Source organism: Gymnoscopelus braueri (assembly GCF_963280865.1).
Source record: "Gymnoscopelus braueri genome assembly, chromosome: 20".
Taxonomy (NCBI): Eukaryota; Metazoa; Chordata; class Actinopteri; order Myctophiformes; family Myctophidae; genus Gymnoscopelus; species Gymnoscopelus braueri.
Genome location: NC_137622.1, coordinates 18863570 through 18891045, shown reverse-complemented (window position 1 = coordinate 18891045; position 27476 = coordinate 18863570). Strand labels below are relative to the sequence as shown.

At 42.3% G+C, this 27476-nt stretch overlaps 1 protein-coding gene across 3 annotated transcripts in view; it reads right to left on the bottom strand.

Moving 5' to 3' along the window:
- Positions 1–27476, bottom strand: part of atp8a1 (ATPase phospholipid transporting 8A1) — a 168929-nt gene that overhangs the window by 53026 nt on the left and 88427 nt on the right. For all 3 annotated transcript variants that reach the window (XM_080415274.1, XM_080415273.1, XM_080415275.1), the window contains 7 exons: positions 24313–24395; positions 23414–23463; positions 22193–22262; positions 21597–21681; positions 20035–20174; positions 16153–16291; positions 9940–10004 (listed from right to left, as the gene is read on the bottom strand). In XM_080415274.1, the coding sequence (XP_080271400.1) occupies positions 9940–10004; positions 16153–16291; positions 20035–20174; positions 21597–21681; positions 22193–22262; positions 23414–23463; positions 24313–24395 (632 nt within the window). The remainder of the gene's footprint in view (positions 1–9939; positions 10005–16152; positions 16292–20034; positions 20175–21596; positions 21682–22192; positions 22263–23413; positions 23464–24312; positions 24396–27476) is intronic.

Here is a 27476-nt window from a genome sequence, read left to right as displayed (position 1 = left end):
TTTTGATGGTTCATTAAAGGATTAACTGCATAATTTATGATGCATCAATAGCACGGCAATTATACTTTTGCTGCACCATTATTTAATTCTCAGCTTCCCAGAAGGATTCTCAAGCTACTTTTTAGAAATGCAAAAGAGTCCTGTATGCCAGCTGATTTTTTTTTAAAGTGGAGCCCAGGAATATTCCCATGGGTTAATTAAACCCGGATGCTTTTAATCACCCCTGATGTGAAAAATATGGTTCCTCAACTGGACATTTTTTGTTAACAGCTGTGACAGCATGGCTCGTTTTCACCTCGTGAATCTCTGTGGTGTTTATACTGTGGACAAATTGTCATTCGCGTCACAGCCATGCAGTCACCAAACATTACAGGTATGTAAGTTGAGATCACAATGAATGGCTGAGTACAAAGATCAGGGTGAGGTCTGAGTGAGGGCACTGGAAGTAGGGGGTAAACTGGTACTGGCTAGCTGATTTCAGCAGGAATTGTGAGGAGAGAGAAGGTGGAACAGAATGATTGATTGTTTCTGATTCTTCACTGTGTCATTGGAGCGCTGGAAACATTTTAAACCAGCTCAACTTTTTTTTAGTAGCGTGTCACGCCCGTCATGCTGCGACAACTGTTGGCGACAGCTTGTATCTTCATGTTGCTTCATGTCGGTTTGTCACCAAAGTGTGAACACGGCATTAGTAACCGTAATGCCAATTTAAAAAAATCACACCCAGTGTGAAGTGGGCGGTGTGGTCATCACAGTGGTCATCACCGTGATGGAAGCTCACTTAAAAAAAAATGTTTTTTTGAAGTGCATAGTCCTATTTATAGGTTATTAATGTCATCATGTGTCTCACTAGCCAATCACAGTGCTGAATAAAGTCAGCCAATAGAGTCCACCAATCACAGTACAGCTAGGGGTGTACTAATGTAGAGGGGTGTACTATTATGGGCCAATTACAGTGCAGGAAAGGGTGTACTAATGAGGTGTCCCAACCCCACTTATAGGGGCGGCTACACCGCCCAAAAAGTCAACTATATGATCAGTATTTGACCAGTACCTTATCACTCCACCCGCCCATGGAAATTGGTATATCAGTACTGACATTGGTCTTTGGTCTTCCCATGCTGAATTCACACCAGCAGCGATATTTTACTTCCTCGTTCTGATGCCTGAAGAAGGTCCATTGACCGAAACGTTGCCTAAATGAAGTTGTCCTTAGTGTGCAAGTGTAGACGGTGTGCGGGTCATTTTCTTGTATTCTATACGTCTGATCCCTGCCTACGCACCCGTCTCTGAGCTGATCAGGTGTGCATAAGACTTCGTTGTTACTTCCTCGTTCTGAGAATGTGGTACGGTTTAATGCATCGTCTACGGAGAGGAGCATTGATTGAATATTGATTGAATACTTTATTTAGAAGTTTGCAGACAAAAAGCACATGAAAGTACAGTTCAAATACAAGGTCAACTAAATAGGATAAAAAAAAAAGCCCAAGAAAGCCACTGGCTTGTTTCAATGGACCCTTCGCTAAACCCCACCCCAAAAGCAATTGTCCAATGCCAGCTTAGCAACCGTTGTTAGCCTGGCACAGGTCTGGCAAGCTTTCGTCACCTGCCATAGCTGTCAATGTTATTTCGCCCGCACACACACACACACACACAATAATTTGCAACATAATAGCAAGAACAGGAATAATACCACGATAACGCAATGGTGACTATGAACCAGCAACAGATTCCACATACCCAAAACCGTTGGAGGGTTATTTTCCCAAGCTGAAATCTGCGTTTAAACTGCAAGGCTGCATGGCTGAGTTGTTGAACACATACACAGTTTAACGTCGGGAAAGTTACACGACTCACTCGCCCAGGTGGTGTCACTAATCACCGTAATCGTAACAAAATTCAGAATCACAGCGCTGCCTGTTTCGGATTCCGCACGTTAAAGTATATTCATTCATTTGTTCGTCTATTTATTAACTGCTACTGTAGTCTTACCCTGCGTTACATGAAAACTCCTGTTACAATCATGGATCAACTTCAACCTGGTGTTTGCACTTTCTCCATTTACGATCCGTACATCTATATAAACGTTCAGATTTCAAATATAAATTGCTTACCCTATGGCCACGGATGTTAAAATGATGCACGGGACTCTCAAAAGTACCCGTATATTCTGTATTGTTTAATAAAAAGCATTTTAATCCAATCGGTGGCCATTTTCTCATAGATTTATAATGTATCAGAGTGCAATACACCTACCAACCGATAGGGTCGCTTAGTTGAAAGCATATGGAGAAAATGGCCACCGATCAGATTAAAATGCTTTTTATTGAACAATACGGATGATACGGGTACTTTTGAGAGCCCGTACCTAAATGTAACATCCGTGGCCATGGGATAAGCACTTTATATTTGAAATATGAACGTTTCTGTAGATGTACGGGCTATAAATGGAGAAAGTGCAAACACCAGGTTGAAATTCATCCATGACGGTCGAGACAGACGACCGTCGTGTATCCATGGCTATTACGCCCTCTAACATTTCCCGTGTTTTTAGTTTATTGAAATAATGTCATGCACATTTGTCCAGTGCATAGCCTACTGCAGGCCTTGTTGACTAGATTTAGAAGAGATTTTGAAGCTATTGCTGCTGAAATGATCGATTATTTCTAAGGGGAAAAGTCAATGGGTGAGAAGCAGAGATTGCCAGGCGCTGCCAGGCCTGGGTGTGACTAACTTCGCACCACCAGTCACAGAGTGGAGTGGGTGGGGCTTAGCGAAGGGTCCATTGGGGTCTGCCGCATTCCCCACAGAGGTAGGAGGCGGAGCCAGCAAAGAAACAACGTCACGTTTGACGTCATAATTTCAACATTCTACTGAGAAATACAAAGAAGACAGGGTATTTTTGCCACAATAAATGACTGAACTCCTAAGATCAGAACAATTGGATTGATTGAGAAACCAGAAGTACAGATACTAAACAACAATGTTTAGTATCACAATGTGTGGCACAAAATTATAGACAGATGATACAGTCCATTACTGTATAGATCAATCCATTCTCAGAGATCCAGTCATTTATTAGTCTTTAAAATCAACAGGGGTTGTTAAAGAGATAAGCCTGGTCTTTGCTACAGAATAGCAGCTGTCCATGTTTTTCCCTCGGATAAATGAGTTGAAGTTCATCATATGAATGGCCCTCATTCAGCAGTTAGATCATATTTATGTATTTAAATACAGCTGTGATGACAAGTGATGATGAGAAGCTATAAATATGAGTATGAGAACAGGATTAAGCCCCAAACCAGCATCCTTCCTCGCATCAGGACAGCCTGGGATAACCGGAAGGGTGAGAACAACATGTCCTCCAGATGGCAATGCCTGTCTGATGATGTAAGGGCAAAATGGCCACCGTGAGAATATGGTCCATGGGCCGCTCAACAGCTCCGCTGGAGCAGCAAGAGGGGAGGTTAAGGCCTTTATCCAAGGTCACCTCGGTGGTAGATGGTGAGAACGAAAACCACAATCCAAGACAAGTTTGAGTGTGTACAGTATCAGCCATGTGAGTGAGTGAGCGAGTGAGCCTGAGTGTGAGTGTGTGTAGATTAAATGTTTTTGAGGGCATCCATGTACAATACAATCAACTAAACTTCTATATTGTGTTAGACCTCAGTGGTATCGGCACCTGAAGTTACACACCGACCTAACATGCAAAAGCAGATGCTCAAAACAAGACATCAAACATGACTTGACGGCCGTGAACAGGAGGCCGAGGGGGGAAGGAAGGAGGAACGGGCGGGTCTTGCCCTGTGTGGAGGTCAGATACCTCAGAGCAGTTTGATTGTACCAACAGGACCAGGCAATCCTCGCTTAGCAAAACAAAGCTCTGAAACCAAAGCTTAAAGGAAATATTTGGAAAGGCGGGCTTCACATATCACGAAGCGAGACAGAAAAAGTGAGAGAAATGGCGAGTACAAAGAACTAGACAAAGAGAGGGGCAGAAGAGTGGAGAGAGAGACAGAGACACAGTGAGAGGCATATGAGCAATAGAGAAGTGCAGCTGTGAGGACTTCTCCACATGACTACAGCCAACCCTGATGGGGGTCGGAAAAAAGTTGTGTGTGTGTGTTGAAAAACATTAATTGTTTTAAAGCCGAGTACATTTACAGTAATCAATATTACACGAGTGTTCTTTACTTTTATTATTGCCATGAAAATGAGCACGTTTGTAAAGTACTTTCCCTACACACCTAAGATTCCAAAAATCTAGCAAAGCAACATAACGTTACCATGGAAATGTGTTGATGTATCTCTGTTTTCTCTGTATGAGTGTAGCCTCGATCTCCAGGCTTTTATTGTTTAGTTCAGCTAAAAAATAAAAGCCAAGTATGAGTGTGATATTTACAGTGATGAGACCATTTTTAATTGAGCAAAGCTGTCAAGCCTGTTTGACCAAACAAAATGCTTGACCATTACTATCCGTTGCATAATCGATATTTGAAATATTTCATCTGTGTGTCAAGTGCATGCGCGTGTCTCTATGTCCAAACTAGAGTCCGGAGAGGGTTGGCTGATACATCGGAATCAGCAATTATGCAGCCGACATGTCCTACTTTTTAACCAATTTTTTGGGTATGTCATTACTGTCATTAGTTCTAGGTGAAAAGTTTTTTATCTTCAGATCTACAGTACAAGCTTACAACGTGTGGTGATACGACACGTTGTGAGCTTACAGATCAGATACAGATTTGATCAATTATTTGAATAGGGTTAAGTGGTTAAATAAAATTACTTTTTTGTTTTACAAAATATCAGTCAAAACATCGGAAATCGGTGGTATAGGACTCTCCAACATCGGGACCGGCATCAGACCTAAACATCTGCCATTGGTGTGGTTCTAGTCCATACTTGGAAAGTATGTTAAGGTTTTCAGTGTGTTTAGAGTGCAATCTATCAATCACTTATTGTGATAAGCATAGTGTGCTATAACATCCATTTCCTCAAGTAGGGAGCTCATTTCCCCCATAATTTCCACTGAGGAATTTTATCTCTAATGCTACATGTCTCCTTCTAAAGCCTCTTTGTTATGGCTATAATGGCCAGTTTAGCCTATGTGACTCACAAGTGTTTGGTTTGGGAGAGGGTATGTCGCGTACTTTCAGGCCTCTATAAGAGCTTCCCATGAAGTCTATTGAGCTCCATTGTTGATTTAGATCTTGAGTGATATGGCCAACAGGACGGGACACTCGTGATGGGGACGTTGGATGTAAGAAGGGGTATAATGTCATCATCTGTCTTGTGCAGGCTTAGAGGCACACAAAGAGGCATTTCAACCTGGCTAGAGGTGAACGAACATGCATGCATGCACGCATGAACTAACTCAACATTTTGCAGCATTCTTCGAATACAAAGGATTTCCTATGTTGTGTGCATGTACAAACACAAAGAAGCATTTTAAATGATTTCTTCCTATCCACCAAATCAGATGGAAATATGGCATAGACAAAATTATACGCGCGTACACACACAAATTACTCCTCCTGTCTAGATGCATTTCATCACCTGTTGTAGCGGATCAGACATGGAGAGTCAAACGAAAATAAATAAAAGAGATAGTGATCCCAACATAATGTCTAGGTCTACTCACCTCTAAGCTAATGTCATGGGGGCAGACAAGATTGCTGCACAATTAATCACGATGCAAAAGCGCAACATAGACTACTGCAGTTTCCAAAAAACACATTATAAAAAAACCGCAATATTTTGTATCAGAGGAAGAGTGGTGTTCCTTTAGGCCTGAGAAACAAGGTATTTCAATGTAGTTATTTTTTGTGTTCCATTTAGTGTAGCATAGTGGTTCTCGAACTTTTTGATTTCAAGAACCCCCCCATATCTCAGAGTGTACAAATGGAACCATTTGGTTCCATTTGTACCCTCTCAGAGTTACACTCGTAAGGGTCCATTTGGAACCCCCTCAAGGAACCATGAGGGTCCCTGGACCACACTTTGAGACCCAATGGTGTAGAGTGTTGGCTCACTGTTTCCAGTGAGCCAACATGCACAATATCAGCACCCTGACTCTGTTTGACCAGAATGGAACAGAGCCTTCATTATGTAACACCTGTGAAGGAAGTAAGACAGAGGCCCAATTTCTTTACAATATGACTGCTGTGCATAGAGCCATATTCGCAGTGTTTACGGGTGGGAAGCCGGCGAGGAATCATGTCCTCGACTACTAACTCCTGCTGTTTGGTCCGGAGTTTGTTCAGCAGGCAGGGGAACTGAGGCAGGGGAACTGGCGGAGATGGTGTGAACCTCTGCAGTCATTACACTCACTCTGTTCGATTCCTATGTGAAAAGAAAGGGCGACTCCATGTGTATCAGAGGAGCCATAGTCTACACTAGAGCCCTACGGACGTATCTGCCGATATATCAGTAAAAGATGTATTAGTATCGGACATACGTGTATGTTGTCTGATATGCGCCAGCATGGACACTTTTCTTTTAGGTTATGCAGAAAAAGATGCTTGGGATAAGTAGAAAGTAGGTATTAAAGCAATATCAAATCTCACAACTGAAAATGTTCCGTTAGTGCCAGTCCCAATCTGTGATTTGTTTAACAGTGTGAAAGGAGGCCTCCCCCCCACAATAGCACTGTGTTGGCTAAACAATTAGCACAAAATGTAGAATTATGTTGAGGTCAACTCAAATCAAAATATAAACCTATTTTCTTGCTGTTCTACATACAGCCAACCAGTTGAAGAAATTGCAGATTGAGGCTTATATTCGAGACCATTAGGGTTTTACAGACGATGCTTTTGAACATGAATTAATTTGCTAGCTTGACCCATTCTGATACGATTTAATCTTAAAAAATAATTATAGTGGCGACTGAGATCTTTAATAAATAAGCAACAAGGGGCCACAAAATTGGCTATAATATTCATCATTTGCAGCCACTTGCAGGCGGTTTTAAAATTCAGTTTTGGTTATTTCGAGTATAAAAGGACCTGCCCACCCACCCACTATTATGTGAGAAGTACATAATCTACTAATAATGAACTTAATCTTCTTTTAGCATCATTGCCTGCCCACATGACTAAATTTGCTGAGTGGACAACAAAACTTCAGCAAAGAACCTAATCCTGATTTGCGGAACCACTTTCACTTTGCGTCTCTAGCAGTTGGCAAAGATTTAGTACAGACTGTGTTTTCGAGCGTTTTCAAGCCATCTAAAACTTTGTCCAGTCTTTGATAACCGTTTCAAAACACAGCAGCAAGAGGGGAAGACATGCTCCAATTACTCTCTTTCGCAACATGAGAGCCCTCCAGACTCCAAGCACCGCTGCCTGGCCCTCTGTTCAACGCCCCCCCCTCCCCACCCACCCACTTCCATCCCCCTCCTTTCGATCCCCGTCGGAGGAGAGTTTCTCTCTTCGCATTTTAACCAGCAGCCTTATGTAAGCATCTGCGTAACCACAGGAGAATGGGAGCTGACATTTCAAAGACCTAGTCCGCGCATGCTTTCATGAATGCGTTGACCCAAACATTTTAACTCCACTCCATTTATCACGTTAACCCATGTAGACCTGAGGCCGATTCTACAAATGTCTTCTAATCTAAATCCTAACAGTTTTCTGAAAAAAAACTATTGTTGCTATATCAGTGGTGCTCAAACCTTTTCATGTCAAGGACCCCCAAAATGATATGTATTTGGCCACCGACCCCCATCTCAAAATATTTTGTTCCAGGGACCCCCCCAGAAGCAAAGATTTGAGTAAAAAATGTTCCCTTTAATATATATATATATATATATATACACACACACACACACACACACACACACACACACACACTCAATTATTTGCACGAATGTTACTGATAAAAAAAATGCAGATCTACAAGCTCATAGCGCGGCACTCGGTACCGCGCTATGAGCTTGTACATCTGCTATTTTTGAATATCCAAAGTATAAAATATGGATAAAGTGGTTACACAGATGCGTTCCCGGTTTGAATGGGTTAAACGACTGGCTGACAGAGTGAAGGACGTCCATCATCACCCCCTGACCATCACCCCCCGCCCCCCACGCACCTCTGCCCCCTCTCTCCATCTACTTCACTCCGAACGTGCCCTGCCTTTCTCCTGGTCCAACACTCTCCGTTCCAACTTGTGGCTCCGTCTTCTTGTGCGGCTTCCGTCCCTCGACTCCTCGTCATTGGGAGGAACAGAGAGTTTCCCCTTTCGATCGAAGTGTCAACAGGCAAAGCTCTCTCCCGCTAGGGATCAAACAGACAGCCCTGGTAGATGTTTTAAAAGATGTTATGAAGGCAGATTTGGGATGTGTGGTTGTGTGTGCATGTGTGCAAGGGTCCCTGCGGCCAGTTCCTTTCCCTTTCACACAGGTTTTGTTCATCTTCATAGAAAAGAGGCATGTTGTGTCCTGGCTCCGTGCCTAGAGCCTTCCAGAGTCTTTTACCTTCTCTACTACCAGACTATCCAGTAGTTTTCAAATATTTATATATAATATATCTCTTCATTAAAAGGTATAACTACCTACATTCTGCAAGCACAATGGATTTTTTTTTCTCCCTGTAAGCCAAAGTGCCTTGGTAAGTGACATTCTTCTCCTGGAGAACACTGATGATTATTTGTGAATATTAATTGACCATGATCTGGCTGATACGCCCAGTCCACTTCATCCTGCAAATCAGCCATAGGACAAGATGGAGATTATGGAATCCTCCAATTTGAAAGTCCTGTGACGTACTGTTTCGAAAGTTTTTCTGACACAGGCACTTCCTCAATTCATACAGAAAAAAAGCAAACGGAACAACAGGACGGGCTGTCAAACGAGAAACACAGGGTTTAGAGCCAGGTAGAAAAATAGAGAAAAGTTTCAAAATAAAGATTGGGAAACGTAAAATATTCAGGTTGTATCGTCTGCACACTTGTGTCATGCAGCTAACCGGCTAACACACCAATAGATGAGGTTCTGATCAATCACCCAGGCAGAAAAACTTAATTAATGTACATTCAGAAAAATGATAAACCAAGAGAAAATAGCATGTTTGTGAAATCCTCCTCCAACCTACCAATACACACACACACACACACACACACACACACACACACACACACACACACACACACACACACACACACACACACACACACACACACACACACACACACACACACACACAGTGTGTAAAAAGGAAATATCTTTAACCCTCTAGAGTAAATTGTACCCGAGTTGGCTTTGTGCTTGAACCGCTTTTTCCCCCTCGCTACTTCAAATCTCTTTAGCATAAATTGCCGATCTACAAGCTCACAACAAATAGAAATTTTACATTAAAGACGGGGTGCCGTGATTTTCAGTGATTCCCCCCCCCCCCCTAAAACATAATCATCAGGTATTATGGTTATACTAGGAGGAAGATTTTTTTCAAAAAAGTGTACAGAAATTGTTAAAATTATGTTTTATGTGGACACGCTTCCAGTTCATTAAGTATACCTGGTTCTCACCTTAGCACCTCCTCCACCACCTTTGCACCACCCACCTGTCCTAGTCCCTCCTCCTCCTCATGCCCACACCTGTTGTGTTATGATAATGAGGGGGAGGGTATATTTTTACTATGTCACTAAAGGGCTGTTTTTCTATTGGCACGTTTGACCCTCAAGGTTTCAGCCTCCAGGTAGAAACTCAAAATAGTCAGAGAAGACATAAAACACCATAAAAACACCACCAGGTGGCTTAATGAAGTTCTATCAACCTCATAGACACATGAAAAACAGAAAAAGTGCAAAACCATGGCACCAACTCTTTAACATTTTCGCCTTTAATGATGTGCCCATTATTGCCCAAAATAGGGATGCAAGTGGTATGTGAGGTGAGTCAGAGAGTATGTAGAATTGTAAGCTGCTAGTGTTGCTACTTACATCAAGTGTGTCTTCATTGATTACAAGCATGCCCATGTTCTTGGTCAGCAGTTTGCAGGAATGTCCTACAAAACGGAGATGGAAAAAACATGTAATCAATACACTGCAAAATCCTGTGTGTATTTTATACACACACACACGCACACACTTTCAAAAATAGTGAACATTTTTTTAAATAATTAAAATGTGTGCAAGAAACGTCATAAAAGAGCACAAAAGGATAACAAAGTGTGTAAGGAAATATAAGAGCACAAAAACAGACTGTAGTCATGTAGTAAAAGAAAGTCTATTACAAGTCTGTTTTAAGCAGTGATTTAAAAAGAGAACTTCTCAGCCCGATCTCCTCAGGCAGGTCATTCCAAAGTCCAGGAGCCCTGGTGGCAAAGGCCCAATCGCCTTTTGTCTTCAGTCTATACTTTGGAACAACCAACAGGACCCTGCCTGAGGATCCATTTGTAACTCTGATTTGTAAATTTAAGCTGGAGATGTCCTTGTGCACATTTTATATCCGTTTTATGTGCCTGCATAAGGATAAGGATAAGGATAATTCCTTTTAACAGGTCGTTCATGAAAGTCCTTGCGGTCTTGTTTCCAATGAGAACCTGTGAGCAATTGGGGTTAAGAGTCTTGCTCAGGGACAAATTTCATATCATCGGCACATATGCTGGGATAGCCTGGAATCGAACCTGGGGCAACCAGGGCCAGCTGGTTCCCTAGGCGGGCTCACTAACCACTCAGCTATGGCCGCCCCTGCAAACAAAACAAGCCCCCCGAGTTGGTCTTTGAGTCAACAAACTGTGTTCTATTTAGTCCCGATCCCGACGTCTCGTCTTTCCTAGCGGGAGCTCCTCCTCGGTCGTCCCAGGCAGACGAGGAGCCAGCCAGGGAGGAGAAAATCACACACACTCGGTGTGCGTTTATGGGTGTTTTAGTCAAGCTGTCACCACTTTACTAAACAATCGAGTTCTATTTTAGTCATGAAATAGAACATGTGGTTGCTCAGCTCAATCTTTCTTATTTTAACTGTTTAACTGTTCGGTAAGGTTTTCATAGGATGTATTGTGTACAGTGATTGACAGCATGTGCAAATACGCACAGCAGGTGAACAGGCGAATAAACACTTTTGTCCCAGTGACCAAAATCACGAAAAGAAAGAGACTAGAATATTAGGCACTAGGCACACAGATAGATATAGAGACAACACAATACTAACACAAATGGAACATAATGTAAAATAATAATAATAAGTATTCTAGATTTTTTTTTAAATCCTGAAGTGACAGCATGTTCTTGTGGCTACTAATTTGAGGCTACAGCAAAGAGCTGATGTCTTGCAGACATGACTAATGACTCTGGTTTACTGTGGTTCGTCAGCTTCCTGTTTTTACTGGTCAGTTACACCTCTGTTTGCCACGGCTCCCAGGGGAGTGTCCATCTTGGCGGTCTATTTGGGGTCACTCACAGGGTGGTAGATGCTCCCATAGGGGGCAAAGAGAAACGTCTCAATAACTCGGGACCAAAATCCACAGCCTAATCCCTCAGCAGTGTGAGAAGACTCCCATCTGTGGATGGCCACATGAATATTTGTGGGTTTCATCGATTCCTGTTCTGTTTTTGAAGAGATTTTAGTTTCTTTAAGTGGGTTTACCAGAAAAACACACATCTATGAAAGCATGGGTGGCAATTTATACGCAAGTGAAACTGAGATATGGGATTACGCACTTGTGTGCATGCATTCACGCACACGCACACACACACACGGGGGGGGATCTTGTATAAGGAAATGAGCAGGTTTCACCTCCGGAGCTCAACTCAACACCAGACCAGGTCAAGGTCTGGCTCAGCCAGAATGTTTTCTTAGGTACTAACTTCCACAGATTTGCCGCACGTGTGGAAAATGTCTCTTCCAGCTCAACATTGTCTCTGCCCCGCCCACACGCACACAACCTTCCTCTCTTTGTCAATTCTTGCCACTGCCCAACAATTTAACATGTTTACCTTAAGTTCATTTAACAGTGACCAGTGCCGTTCTGTGTTTTGTTTCTTCAGGGAAAGCTGGAATTCCTGGCCTTTTTCGGGCTCAGGCGGAACTAAACTGCGGTCCCGGAGGAGTTGGGGAATGTTTTAACAGCGACATACTAGTGTCACACAGGAACCACTGAGGTTCTTAGGGACCAACAATTAAAAGGAGCAAATTGCAGGGTTCAGTGATGGTGTGTAGTGGTTAAGACCCTGGTAGTGGACCCTCGCAGGAACTGAATGAAATCAGCCAAAGTATTCTGGTTTAAGCCAAACTTATACTATATATCACTCGCTGAAAATAATAATGATTTTCAAGTAAGAAAGGCCACGCAATGCGTCTGAGTTATATTTGGTGAGCGACGTGGACCTACAGCAAATAAATTAGGCTTTATGCTTCCTCTATGCTGTCTCATCGTTTTCATACAATATTGTGGGCATTATGGCTTTCAGAATGGGGACTGGAATGGAAGTTGGGAGAAGGGTGTAGACAGACCAGAGACTGGACATGATGAATGGCAGGCAGGCGTAGCCAGGTCAGGTGTAGTCATGTTTGGCTTGGCAGATCAGGAGGTGTACTGCAGTGGTTCTCGAACATTTTCATGTCAAGAACCCACAAAGTGATATGTATTTATTTGCCCGCAGACCCCATTTAAAAATGTTGTGCCGGGGACCCCCATTTACTTTAGTTTGTTTGAAAAGTATTAACATACAGTACAGTTAAAACTTAACGAGGATAACGCAATAAAGTCCAGGACTTATTTCCAATGTGGGCCTCATACACACAACAATACATGTCCAAACATATGATCGACTCATGTAAAATAAATAAACACATTTTCAAGACATAAACAATAAACGTAATCACGCACAAAAAAAAAACAAAAAATACCCACTAACTACAATATATAATAAACTACCTATACTATACTGGAACCTTTTCCAGTAACCAGTAAACCAGGTCCTTGTTAAACGCATAAATGTCTTCAAATTCAATGTAAATTGACTGAAATGTTCAGGTTATTCCATTGGGAAGCTCCAATTTATGTGAAAGAGCCCCTTCCCACTAAACATTAAAATTTGAAGAGGCACACATTAGCAATACTAGCTCTGGTGCAAAGGTTATGTGTGTTCCCAACCCGTGTGAAATTTATTTTCTTTTTTTTTAGCTAGTGTAAGCTGTGTAAGATTTCATGGATCATGGTCAGTCTGGCCAAGGTGACCTGGGATTCCACTGGAAGCCAGTTTAGCTCACCAAACTGGTTGTTCTCAACATTAGCTCTTTGACCCAATCCTAAAATTACCCTAATTAGTCTATTCTAAGTTGATTGCAATTTGACCTTGAGAGGCTTGATCAAGCTCTCAAACCAAGAGGTGCAGGCAAAGACAAAGTGCATAGCATTAGAGAATTTACTAAAATCAACTTATGGTTTTTAGCCAGAACATCCAAGTTTTTAAATAAAGACATTGTCAGTCCCAATACCCTTTCCAGTACTTTGTTGGCCATCATTCTGCCATCCAGACCAACCAAGACACAACCCAAGTATTGTATTGTACTCTTCACAGCGACCAATTCCCTATTTAACATTTAACATGATCTTAAATTCAATGATTCTACTAAGTTTGATTTTGGTACAAAAAAGAATAGCTTCTGTTTTGCCTAGGTGCACTGATAGCATGTTGTCAACGAGCCAAGAGATCTACTTGGGCTTCTTCTTGGCAACACATTGCATCCCGATTATAGATCAGCTATTTTCACATACTGTAGCTGAAGAATAATACTGCTGGGGCCCCCTGGAAGGCCCTGAAGGATCCAACTTTTATTTCCCACTTCATGTCTCTCTGTTAGAAGGGACAATACCTCCTGAGTTTGCCAATCTTTTCACCCATCATAACATGAGTGAATGTTTTTGATATGCTCACCAGGGTGGTGTCATGGAGCTGCCATGATCATCCGCAGCACCCTTCAAACCACAGACTGCATGGCACTACCAGGTTAGAGTGTGTCGGCAGACAGCGAGACATGAGGCGTTGTGTGATTATGTGATCACGAGGACAGTGGATCAAGACCATCTAAAGTTAAGCTCAGTTTAGCATAATTGGTTTTAGTTTAGTTCAGTTTATTCAATTGTGCTCATTTCTTTCCTTTAACAATATATTAGGAGTTAAAACGTTGACGATCGTTTGCATTCTTACAACTTTTACTTCTCAAGATCACATGCCAGAACGGACCGTTTTCAGTTAGTTCGGGTCATCACAAGCTGCAGAACAACGTGATGGGCACCATTCGCCAGCCAGTGCCGAAAAGTGCGCCACGAACTCTGGCAATTGGGATCGTCTTTCAGCGAGGAAAATGGTAAAAAACTAAGTCAATATTGAGCGGGGGCTTTTTACAGAGCGACTCAGTCAAGCGTCAGACCTGTAAAAATACTTCCTGTGAGCGTGTGCTTCTTAGCAGCCCCTCTCACATCTGGGTATGGCGGGCACAAAGGGCTGATTCAGCCAGCCCGCAGTGGTAGGCAGCCACAAATGGAGGTCCTTCTTAATACCTATTTTTCTAGATGCTCATTTAATAGCCTGCCTGTTTTCGAGGTCGGATTAGTTTTTTGGGAGATTTGAGCTAATCTAGCCACATAAGAGGCTACTAATGGCTAGGTCCTTCAACGAAGGGCAAGGTGTGTGTTTGTGTGTGAGTGTGTGTGTGTGTGTGTGTGTGTGGGGGGGGGGGGGTGATCACCTAATGCCAGGCCTCCTGCTCCAAGATAACCCCTGCAGGGCATAAGTCCCCAGAGGGCACCAAATATGTAAGAGGGGCCTGTTTGTGTACGTTGGGTATGTTATTTTATTTCATGTCGGTGCAGTGTGCTCGTACATCATGTTGCATTCTGAGCCAGATGTTTCTGCCCGATAAGTGCGACAGAAGCGGTCTGTCAGTAGTTTGTCTCACAGGGTGAGGAATGACTGTGGTGCAGACTGGAGTGGTTGTCAGGGGGCTGGCATGGACTCGTCCACACCGCAGACCAACTTCACCTGCAGCTCACCATTTGGTCTTAACACCAACCGCTCTGGCAGACCCAGGTCATGGTGCAGGAATTTTGCACAGCCCACTCTGCCAACAACTGGCTGTTGATCCGAATGTTTTCCTTTTGGTATCCAAGTGGAGAGCAGTCACTCAACTATTGTAAGCATTTTTCTTTGAGATGGATATTAGGGTAGCAAGAGAAAGTAATGATGATAGTCGAGGGAAGTGTCAGGAAGGATTCAATCCACACCAAGGATGAGAATATGTGGGCCTTAAAACTTATCTCATCACTTGGCATGAATGTTTATAATGTTGATTTCCATAGCCATTTTATGTAAGGGGATTCTTTTCATTTATAGTAACTGTATTTATGTCCTCTAGGGCTGGTCAATTCAGTATATCGATATCATATATTTATACTTTTATATTTTCTTCGTGTTGCATTGCAATGCGTTGTGAGCTTCTGCAATTTTCTCCATTTCATATTTTAGATATTTAATTTCGTCCATATCGCCCTGGCACTATGGCCCCAAAAGCAGTGTCAGTGCCCAATTATTAGTGTTCCTCAGTGTAGGACATTTACAAACTTTTACACAAATTAGACCATCCGTATTCACCCTCTGTCTACAATCTAGGTGTGTTTTATACACATGGGGGGGGGGGGGGGGGCATTTGCATTTACAAAATGTGCTATGTGTATAAATATGATCATTTGCCCTTGTACGTTAGGTTTTTTGATTATTTTTATATTATTTATATTATCTGATTAGTATACTTGGCTGCTGTCACCACTGCCCTTTTGTTGTCATTTTAAGAATGTACAGTGAAGAAACAAACTAGTGACCATATAATGTAAACTATTAATGTAAATTCAATAACTCAAAACTTCTAACACAATAAAACAACACCTTCAATAACACAACACCTCTAACCAAATTACTGGTTTGACCTGCTCCAAGTTATGAGGATTTTTTGTGTGTACCGTGAACATACTTACCGACTCCTGTGGTGTTATCAATTGATCTTTGTCTGAATGTTTTAGTAGTAGCCTAAACCTTTTTCAGTTAATTTTGAATTGAACAGAACTGCCCTGAATAAATTACATTCATATTTACACAAAATGGACCAAAGGGTCAGCAAGTAAACAAGTCCCATCGACCAGTATCTCTTACCAATGTTGATGGCCGTCTCCTGCTTGTCTCCTGTCAGGATCCAGATTTTGATGTCAGCCTTCATCAGGGTCTCGATGGTCTCCGGTACTTTATCTTGGAGCTTGTCCTCTATCGCTGTGGCGCCCAGAAGCTGCAGGTTCTACAGAAACAAGAAATAAAAACAGGCAAGGTAAGTGGAGAGATCTACCTCACACACTCACCTGTGGTCTCAATTCAAACTTTAAATAAGCAGCCGTGCCAAACTGATGTTGCCGCCAACTGCATAAACAAACACTATGTGAACAAATATATACCTCCTGAACATGCTAAATGTTTTCCAAAATATCACAGGAGGAGGGAGTCGAGAAAAAAGCAAGTAAGTGGAGATCTTAATGAGAGAGTGGCTTTACAATGTCATGTGTCAGAGAAATATGGAGACCAGGACTGTGTCACTCATTTGCAGTCGTGTTTTAGCCTTGTCAGCTGTTCTTGTTTTTCACCCTGCAAAGCCACAGAGGGGTTTTTTTTGGGGGGGGGACTGTATGTCTGTCTGTCTGTCTGCCTGCGTGCGTACGTGCGTGCGTGTTGGTTGGGGAGTGGGATTAGGGTATGTGAAAAGACAAACAGACATGTATACTGCATTTTTCTCCGGAAGCTGCCAGTGTGATTGTGTGTGTGGTTGTTAGGGGTGTGGTACAGGAACAGACAGACGGACAGTCTCACACACACACACACACACACACACTGTTTTCTCAGGAAGCCCAGTGGGTCTTTGGAATGGCTCGTAGGATCGTAGGGCCCTGCGGAGGCCCAGAGAGAGAGAGAGAAAAGAGGCAGCTGGCGAGCAGAGACCAGAGAAGCCATGGTAAGACCTCCCTGAGGAGCATTGACCTGAGCTCTGGTGCATGTATGTCTGCAGCCCTACACAGCTAAATCCTGAGTATTAGCCACTTAAACCCTATATACTTTGTTGACCGGGGTTCCCCAGGGCTCTACAATGTCCCCCCTCCTTTTTCCCCTCATCTCTACGCTGAAAATAGCTGATCTACAACATGAGTCTTTATGAGCTTGTAGAATGGGCTTGTAGATCGGATAAGGGTAATTTTTTCTCAGAGTTAAATTACAGTAATACTCAGGAGTTTTGCTGTGTACTGAGAGAGAACCAGACAAAGGGTAAATCTATGCACTGCTTAATCCTATCATAACATTCTAATGACATCATGGCTGTACAATAAGTAGACATTAACGCCGGCCACCAGCCAAATGCTGCTAGATTTCGTATGTGGCTAGGTAAATAAACATATTTTGTGGGTTCCATTCTATGCATAAAAAGGAATTGGCATTAAGAGATACAGTAGGTCTAATAGCGACTAGTAAACATTCTGAATCTCTTGACCAGTGTTCAACAGTGGGGTTAAAAAGAAAAAGGCTAAATACCAATAAATTAAAAAAAAGGTAATAAATTGCATCTGTACACATTTTACAGTAAATTTGTAAAACGGTATATCTGTACACATTCTATATGATAGTAAATAAAGCTCCAGTTTCCAGCTCTGCCCCTCACGTGCAACCATAGAAGTAATTGTACAACTCTAGGAATATAATATTAATGCAGATTATCTAGACTAGTGCTTGGCTAATCGGGGTTTGGAATGGCGTGTCAGGGAGATCTTGCAGGTCGCAGGACGATCAATCTCTGTTGGGCCATTCTTTATTGCTGGCTGCCTGATGTGGATGCTCAAATCATTATCGCCATAGTTATCTTTATAGTTATCATTCTTGGTGTGGACGGCCCTTTAGTTATGGATACTTGTTCTGAGCTGAAATGTATGTACACATCCCAGGAACTTAAACTTAGCTTAGTACCGGTTGGCAGAACATTGTTTTCCCTACATACTGTACATATATTGTAGATATTATTGAATCTATGACTTTACATTTCATGACATACTCAGCTTTGAAGTAAACTTGCCATTTCAGAGCAATGAACAAATCAAAAAAGCAAATAAGGAACACAAGGAAAACCTATTGGGGATCTGTGTGTAATTTGTATAATGATACAGACATTTGTAGGAAACTTCCCACTTCATGTCTCTCTGTTAGAAAGGACAATATCTCCTGAGTTTGCCAATCTTTTCACCCATCATAACATGAGTGAGAGTTTTTGATATCCTCACCAGGGTGGTGTCATGGAGCTTAGATTATTTTGTTCTTGGGTGCACTAGATTAGACTGGATTGTTGCAGTTGTCACAGACCTGCTGTAACACAGAGGATCTTTCACCCCACCTACAGTTCACAAAGAGTACTATAGCTACTCTACACAAGGTCGGATTTTACAATGGCCTTTTTCTAGTGTATTATCCTTGTATTATGCTGAGGCAAATATCACTACAAAATAATATGTTATCACTTCAATCTTAAGGACATACAGTATTAATGAATGATTAATAATAATATACTGTATATTAGGGTGACAACACAATTTCGATAAAATGCGATGGGGCACTTTGTACATGTCTTACTGTTGATTTAAGTCTTAGAAAATCTCTTTGACTCATTCCATTGTGTCACCCTGTGGTACTACCACCAACTTAAAGAACACCGATAAGCTTGAGACCATATTAATCACTCTTCACCCAAGCACATAGCCACGCTATAAGCGCATGCATCATTTTAATTTTGTTTACCTTTGAGTGGCCTCAGTGAGAATAGACCCCACAATCCTGATGGCATTAGTACCATTACTCCACTCGTTGAGCAACCCAGGGAATGGAACCCTTAACCCTGGCAGTGTTATTGCATGCTCCACTCATTGAGCTTGGCAGGGCGAACACTACATTCTCCTCTGTGTGAAAGCTTTCATGTTTACTTCATGATTGATTGGATCCATTTGGGTCCAGTCAGCGTTGAAGGGCTGGGATGAACAGGCCAGTCGGTTGATTTACGAGTGCGGCCGCTAGTGTTTGACTAGTGCTTCCACATAGATGTTCCTCACAGGAAACTGATTACACTTCCCGGTACTAACTTTGAGCCACAGACACACATGCAGGCACACATGCACACAGCAAAGTTATTTAGATTAACACGTGTGTGTATGGGGCAGGCCCACATTAATCACACAGGAGGTTATTTGGCTTCAGCTTGAATCAGGGAAGCCGTTCGGATCCTGCTGCAGATGGACTGAAGGCTTTCAAATGGACGCCTTATATAATCGGGGCCTACATTAGGTGAAAGCAGCAGGGAAGGCAGGTAAATACACAGATTGTGATGTTGCTTGCCAAGCTGACAGCATTCCAAGTTGGAACGTCTCTTGGCAATACAAGGCTGGATTAGATCCAGGATGGGCCATAAGTGATGGTGGTAGCGGTAATCAATCAATCAAGTAATCTTTTTATCCATCTATCTATCAACAGTATCCATCCATTTTCAGTATCCATGGATTAAAGCAGAATTAAATCTCACGACTGAAAATGATGTATGGCCAAGTCCTGATGTGTCAATTTGTGAAACATTATGAAAGGAACCCCCCACACTAGCGCAACACAATATGTAAAATTATGACACCTCCCAACCAGTTGAAGAAATCACAGATTGAGGCTTTAATCTTAGTTTTTATGTGAAATATCCAAGACTATTAAGATTTTATGGAAGATGCTTCTGAACATGTTACTAGTTTGACTTCAAATGCTCTAATCCTTAAAATAATAACCGAACATAGCCTATCTACAAGCTCTCACTGAGAGCTTGTAGATCGGCTAGTTTTGCTGCGCAACATGCTTCCATAGAAGACATGCTGGATTCTATGGAATCTAAATCAGTCGTGGCGACTGAGAACTTTAATCCATGAGTATCCATCTATCCATCCATTCACAGTCCACCAATTCATAGGTCAAATAACAAACCTTCTCTATGAGTTCGTAGCTCTCCTCCAGTTTGAGGGCTCTGTTCTGCAGGGAGGTGCCGGCCCTGTGATGGAGCTCCAACCACTGCTGGTAGGATGACTCACTGATGTCTGCCACGGCAAAGCACAGAGTACGCAGCCCTGGATGGACAAAACAGTAGATTCCTGTATGATTACATCCATGTTGATTGTGTTGTTTAATTGTCCTACAGTATGTCAATTGTAACCATACTATGTCCCTGCCATAATATTTGACATCCAAGTGAGTTCTGAGCTCTGAATACCTGGATGAGAATAATTGTGGTGTGCCATCTTGCAATGGACAATAGTACTGACGCAATCTGTCTAACCTGCTGTGATCTAGTAAGCCCCACCCATCTGGCATGTCAAAAACATGCAAATGAACAACAGGTCCGTGTTAGATGCTGCTGATTCTGTTTGTAGTTAAAATCAAAGTGCATCTGTCTTAGAGAACCAAGCTTGATTAAAACATTGGCTGGTTCGGTACAAATTCCACGCAATAATATGCTTACAGCGAATGCCAAATTCCAAAAATAAGCAGCAATTCAATCGTGTTTTCCTTGATCCAAACTTAAAAGAAGTTGTAATTTTATTGGATCTTTGGAAAACAGTGTGATCTGACATAGCATACTGTACAGTCACAGTGCCGCTAACTCATCTACAGAAATAAAATACTTGATCATTCTACTTCTACTGTTGTTTCACTAGGGGGCAGTGTAGACACAAAGCAGAGGACACAGAGCAGATGAAAGGTACACACAACCTACAATGCAGTTATTCTCTGCTCATTGTCTCACATACTACCAGTGATGTAATGGTGATTTTTTTTCTGCGGAACAGTACTTTAATGACGTCAAGTGCACACGGCCACGCGTGCATGCATGCGCACAGAACAGCTGATATTGTATGAGAGTGACGAGACCAGAGTGACGAGACCAGCTAAGAAAATATCTTCTTAATGTGTGATTAATATACATTTTTACTTAGGGTTACAGGTGTATAAATAGTAGGAAAGGTGTTTGTATAGGAAATTACTAGTTTTTAGCTTAGTTTTAGTCTTGGTAAATCTTCTCAAGGAATGCCTTGAAATATAGGAGCTGAAAAGGTGTAAGCTATAATGTATGAGGATGCTCACTGGTAAACCTGTTATGCAAAGTAGGCATTTGGGTACTTGGCTCGTGAATCTAGGGGGACAAGTTCTAGCGTGCACGCGCGCATGTACCGTGCCGTAAATGCACGTGCATGTGAAAAATTACTGGCCACACGCCGTGGTGTCCCGTGAAGCGACCAAAACACCACTGCATACTACTACTACTACCTTGATTACTCTCATTCTAACATGTGAAAATGATTCAAGTGTATGTGTATCTCTAAGTGAGGGAAACAAAAGAAGCTTCCAACCCAACTGTTGCTCGATCAGTGAGTGATTACATTTACCAGTAGAGAAAATGTGAAAAAAAGAAAATGGAGCATAGTAATTGGAAAACAACCCTGAGGATGTTTTTACTTCTGGCCAACAGGGGGCACTGTTTGTCCACTCACCCTCGGTGGCAAACGTTTCCAGGTGCTTCAGTGTGATCTCTTTGTACCTGGAGCTATCAGCTAGGCGGTCATAAACAACTGTGTCCTGCAACAACAACAAAACAAATAAAGAGTCTTAGTGATTTGCTACTCATATCCAGAGCAAAGAAAAAACGTCTTGGACAGAAACATATTCATTATGTCAGCACCTAAGCAGAGACATGGCTTGGATGTTAAAGGAAAAGGGGATGGAGGCACTAGATTGGCATAGTTAGCATTACCAAATTAGCTCCTTTCAACAAGTTATTTATACTATTGAGAATGCTAAACAAACGTCTCTACGCCCCTGTGTTACACCTACACTGCCCTTCTACTGTACCCACAGTGAGTGGCTTACAGTATTTCACCCCACACATGGAAATATTTTACCAAGCCAGTGTGTACAAATAATGCTAATCTTGCAATCATTTCTACTATTAAACAGAAACAATATTGTGTCTAAAAGAGGGGAGGCAGTGAGGGGAGCGGAGGAGGAGAAGAGAGAAGCTTTCGACACTCCTGTGGTAATGATGGTGATGGCTCGTTGTGCGTTGCCATGGCGAGAGACAGACACTCACGGCTCCTTTGCAGTAGAGGCGGATCTTCCCAGATGGAGTGCGCATGATGACCGACATCCTCTTCCTAGAACTGAGAGAGAGAGAGAGAGAGAGAAGCAGATCAAAGAGTGAGGGAGAGAGCGAAAGAGAGGGGGACAAAGAGAAATCGATAGAAACAAACAGAGGGGGGAAGAGAGACAGAGGGAGGAAGAGAGAGAGCAAGAGAACATCCCAAGCTGTTACAGCCACCTGAACAAATGATCACACACTGTACTATTTGAACAGACGTGTATGAAAATACATGACATCATAGGTCTCACAATTAATTTGCACAGACTTTGTGAGAGCAAAAGACAGCATGCTCTCACTGTCAAATAGGTAGGTTTTACAAGTATTTTTTTTACCCGCCTTGTCTCCCAATTTAGTCGTTCCTCTAGTTAATTCCTCCCCACAGACATTTCTGTGTTGTCACTGCTGTTGTATTCTACCGACTCACCTGCCAGTGAGGAGCCCTCACCGGGAGGACGTAGGGCCTTCGTCCTACTCCTCCCGCCCAACACTCCCTGCTGACAGGTGCCGCCCCAGCCCGTAGGAATACATGCAGTGACAAATATCACCCTCCCTGCCCGGCTTCCCTCCCCCGAACGAACACGGGCCAATTGTGTTCGCATAGAGGCCTGATAAAGCCGGATGCACCACGGTGGATTCGAAACCACAGGTTTTACAAGTCCGCAGGAAAAACAATGATCACGTTATTTGTACAAGATACCTAAATATCTGCACAACAGAACTACGTGAACAAAATGACTAAACTGTCAAGTTGGTGATCCAAGTTATTTTGTAGCAAAGTTACTCATGTTATACCAAAAAGCACTATTTAAAAATTGTGTACACAGAAAAATGTCGTAGAAGTGTTAATTTATCCTTTTGTAACTCAGAGAGTTGAAGGAAAACTCTGGAGATTTTCAACCTGAATCCCTCTGATGTCAATAATAGTGACAAAAAAATTACTATTGTCTTCTGTGCATTTCTCTCCAAAATGTTGACATCACTGAAACTATGATGTCAAACGCGTTGTTTCATGTCATGTCGAGCGTATGAGATGTACACCTGATGACATGAAATGATGCCTCACCACTATATTATTGATTTCCTGGGATTTAGGTTGAAAAGCAACGTTATTGTTTAAGGAATTGACAGTGTATTCTGAGCTAGAGAAACTGAATGAGAGAGAGATAATACCTTGTGAACTCCAGGACATGAAGCAGCTCGTACTTCTGCTCTGAGCCAAGCTAAGAACAGAAGAACATGAGACTCAGTGTTACTGCAACAGGAAACTGAAGTCAGATTCACTCTTTCTCCATGATATCATCTTGCCTCTAACGGCACAAACCACACTCCCCATCCAATCAGGCCTAATTGCACTTTAACAGTATTTATCAGTAACAAGCGCTGACCCAACGGTGGCAAAATGATAAGGTAAGAGATTCAATTTAACTCTCCTAATTGTGGAAAGCGCCAGGTACAAGTTGGGCAGATTGAGTAGATGTTGAGGGCCTTAGAAGGCTAATAAAGGTTAAAGAACTTGGACAAGACATGATGCTCTCAAGGGAGTAAAATCAGAGAACAATTTTGGCCTCAGCGTCTCTGCCTGTAGTCATCAGGTTAGCTCATTAAAGGAACGACATACTGAGGTGACCTTACATCTGGAGAACACACACACAACGCATTGCCTAATTTGAACATGAATAGTTATTCAATTCAAATGGGAAAAACGAAATATAGTTCATCATCTGTTAGTTGTACTTACTGTTGAAAATCTAAATTATAGTAAAGAACCAGTATGTAATACTATCTATAATATTATATACAAATTGTTGTCATCATGAAGGATTGCTCTGTGCACAGCAGTATTCCTTCCAGGGTGCTGCTAATGAAGTACATAAAAGGGTTCATTGCACACAAGGAGACTTCTATATTCTTTTCTTTCTATATACTTTTTATATTATTTATGAAAAAGTGCAAACACATGTCGCCCTAGGTTCACCATACAACCCATTTGTATTTAATATAGTATATACTCTTAATAATAGAAAGAGCCTGCATGGTGCTCATGATGATGTTGCTCTGGTCGATCTTACCGATTCCATGATGACGGTGTCTGGGGTTCTGCCAGAGAACACGAAGCCCAGGCTCTGCGCTGCTCTCACTAGTGCTCCTTCATCTATCAAACAAACATACACACACAGCTTTCTCAAGTAACAACATGGGCCATACATATATCTATGATCAGACCTACATTTATATTTTGTACAGAAAAGCTCATTATCAGCCAGGGCATGTTTTTACCACAAGGAAAGCAAATCAAAATATATATACATATATGTATAGGCTGATGATCGTAAATATGTGCTTTGTCTCGTCTTATTGCAAACCAAAGTTCGCCATTAGGGCACTAAAAGTCTTGGACTTGTAATATATATCACATTTTGTGTCAGAAGGCTGAAGGGTGAGAAGAAACTTTTTTCCACTTCACATAGCAAAGTATCTCTTCTCTAGCACTCAGCTCATCTTTATACCAAAGCAACAAAATGTGAAATGAAGAAGCATCAGCATGATGGAATAAAGTATTTTTGATCCAGTCAGGAAGGTGCTTGATAATTAATGCAAAGTAAAAATAGAGAACAGCATAATGATATTCTATGAGCTCATCGAGGCTGCTGCAGCTGAGAATAATCACAGCAAGAAATATCCTGTAATATCCCATAGTCACTGCAGTAACCTTCAATGGGAATAATGGTCTCAAGAACCAATGGTAGATAGCCATCTGATGTTGTGATCTGACTGTCCTCCTGTAACTGGAAGGCCACGATTCAATCCCTTGGGACAGCAATGTGTCTATCGATACCTTACAACTACAGTTTATTCATTTGATTATATATATATATATATATATATATATTCCTGTCAACCAGGAATAGTTTGGTGACCACTGAAGAGACGGTTGACAGCCGGAATGTAAACGGCATCAGGGAGCAGTATGGGTTGGCGCCCCAGCCTGTGTCTTCCGTGAGGAAGAAGCCCAAAAAAAACACGGTGAGGCCTTTAGGAGGGCCATTCAAGCAAGCCGCAAGTGGAGCCTGCAGTACCACCACGGCCCAAGAAACCATCACGCCAGAAGGAAATGTTTGGATCGGGGGGAGTCTGGTGCAACGCACAGGTCCTGGTAAGACGAAGGAGGAGCCCGGCCAGGAGGCCACCCACAGAGCCTAGTCCCTCCACATGCCAGAGCCTCCCCCAGTCCCGGCAGAGTAGTTCCGGAGAAGCGGACTGAGTGGCCCTGTCTTTCCCTAAGAGGACTGACCGTGGGTAGCTACTAGGACGTAAGTCAGGGCTTGATCAACCCCGGCTGGGTCACCTGGGGGAATGTTGTTGCGAGACCCGAAACACCCTATGACCCCAGACTACAACCCTGATGATACGTCCCAGGTGCATCCATGTGATGTTTTACACACACACACACACACACACACACACACACACACACACACACACACACACACACACACACACACACACACACACACACACACACACACACACACACACACACACACACACACACACACACACACACACACACACACACACACACACACACACACAAAATGCCTGAAACATACTGTATTAAGACAGACTCAACCTTATCTTCCTTGATCAAAGTACTACAGGTCCAATTAAGCTTCTTTTTAACTCTTTGACTGCGGTTGACTCGATAACGTGTCAATTGCTAGTTTGTCCAGTTGGCCGTCGACGCGTTGGACGCGCGTTCATTGTTTAATCTCTGGTCGCGCTATTCTGATCATTTTTCATTCTAGGTTTCGGGTTCCACTTACTTCACCCACATCTGCATCCGGTTTTATGACGCAGATTCCGTTTCCGGTTTTCTTTTTTTTCCACGGTCATTTTCGGCCAGAGTAGGGAAACACACGGTTTTTCACACGGTATAAAAAACGAACGGAGAGGTCCACTTCTATAATCTCTAGTCTGGGTGACGAACAGTCATCGCCGTCGTGTATCACATCGTACATTTTTGCGATCGGAGAATCTGAGGACACGTCACATCCGGTTTGACGTATTTCACTGTTTGGCTCTGTTGGGGGGGGGGGGGGGGGCAGCGAGTCAGCGAGCTGATGAAAGTGTCTATTTGCTGCTCTCTGCTGGTGGAACGATCGTATGTGTTCAAAACCGCAGCTAGACTTACTATACGAAAATTAAATAACAAAATAACAAAAACAAAAAAAACACGAATATCGCTGGCACTGGGGGAGTACTTTATGAAAATACTCTGGCAGTCAAAGAGTTAACAAGAGGATCAAAGTGGGGGAAAACAGGCAATATTTTTGTTAAGGGATATTGATTTTGGGAACATTGGGTAGTGGCATCTCTTCCTCTTCTGTTCTCATAACGGATGTAGAATACATGCTACAGATTGAGGTCAAAGTGCAGTGGCAACGTGTCCGATTCACACATGAACACAGGACATTAAGCTGTAAATTAAAATATCTCTTCAAAGACAAAAAACAACTAGAAGGTTCACAGTTACAATTGTCTCTTTGACAAATTGAGGATGATATAAAAGGGTCTCCTTTTAGGCTTCTTATAAAAATGGATGGTGAATTTGCTCCCGTCCTTGGACCGACATGCAATAATGTTAGCACAGGATCAAATTCCACCAGAGCCTCCTCAACTGTGACTCCACTACTGTATACGCTCTCCAACTCTGACTCACCTTTTTTACCAAAGATGAACTGCCCACTTCCTCATTAGAAATAACTACAGTAGTCTGACATATTGTGCTGGTAGGTGACTTGATAGTGCACTATCAACGTACATGCAACATCCCTGGTTTGATTCCAACCAGAGATCTGTGTTGCATGCTGTGTTACCCCCCCAAAACTTAATTAAAATGAACCCTAGCATCCTAATTCTAGGCATGTCATAACAGGTGAACATTCAGAAAAAAAAAACGTATCTATAAGCCCACAAAGCATCATAACACAACGATGTTGTGACTTGATTTGGAGTAGAGGGGGGAAAAGGAGGTGGCCGAGTACAAACCCTTGGGGGGCCCAGATCAATAAAGTATAGGGTTTAAGTGGCTAATTAATTAATTCATAAATTAATCAATCACAAATTTGTGGAGCACAAGGCCATTCCAATTAACTGTTTTGCCTACAGTTCAGGTCACATTAGGTGGTGAATCTCACCCACTGGTATTTCACAAACCCACTTGTTGAAGCTG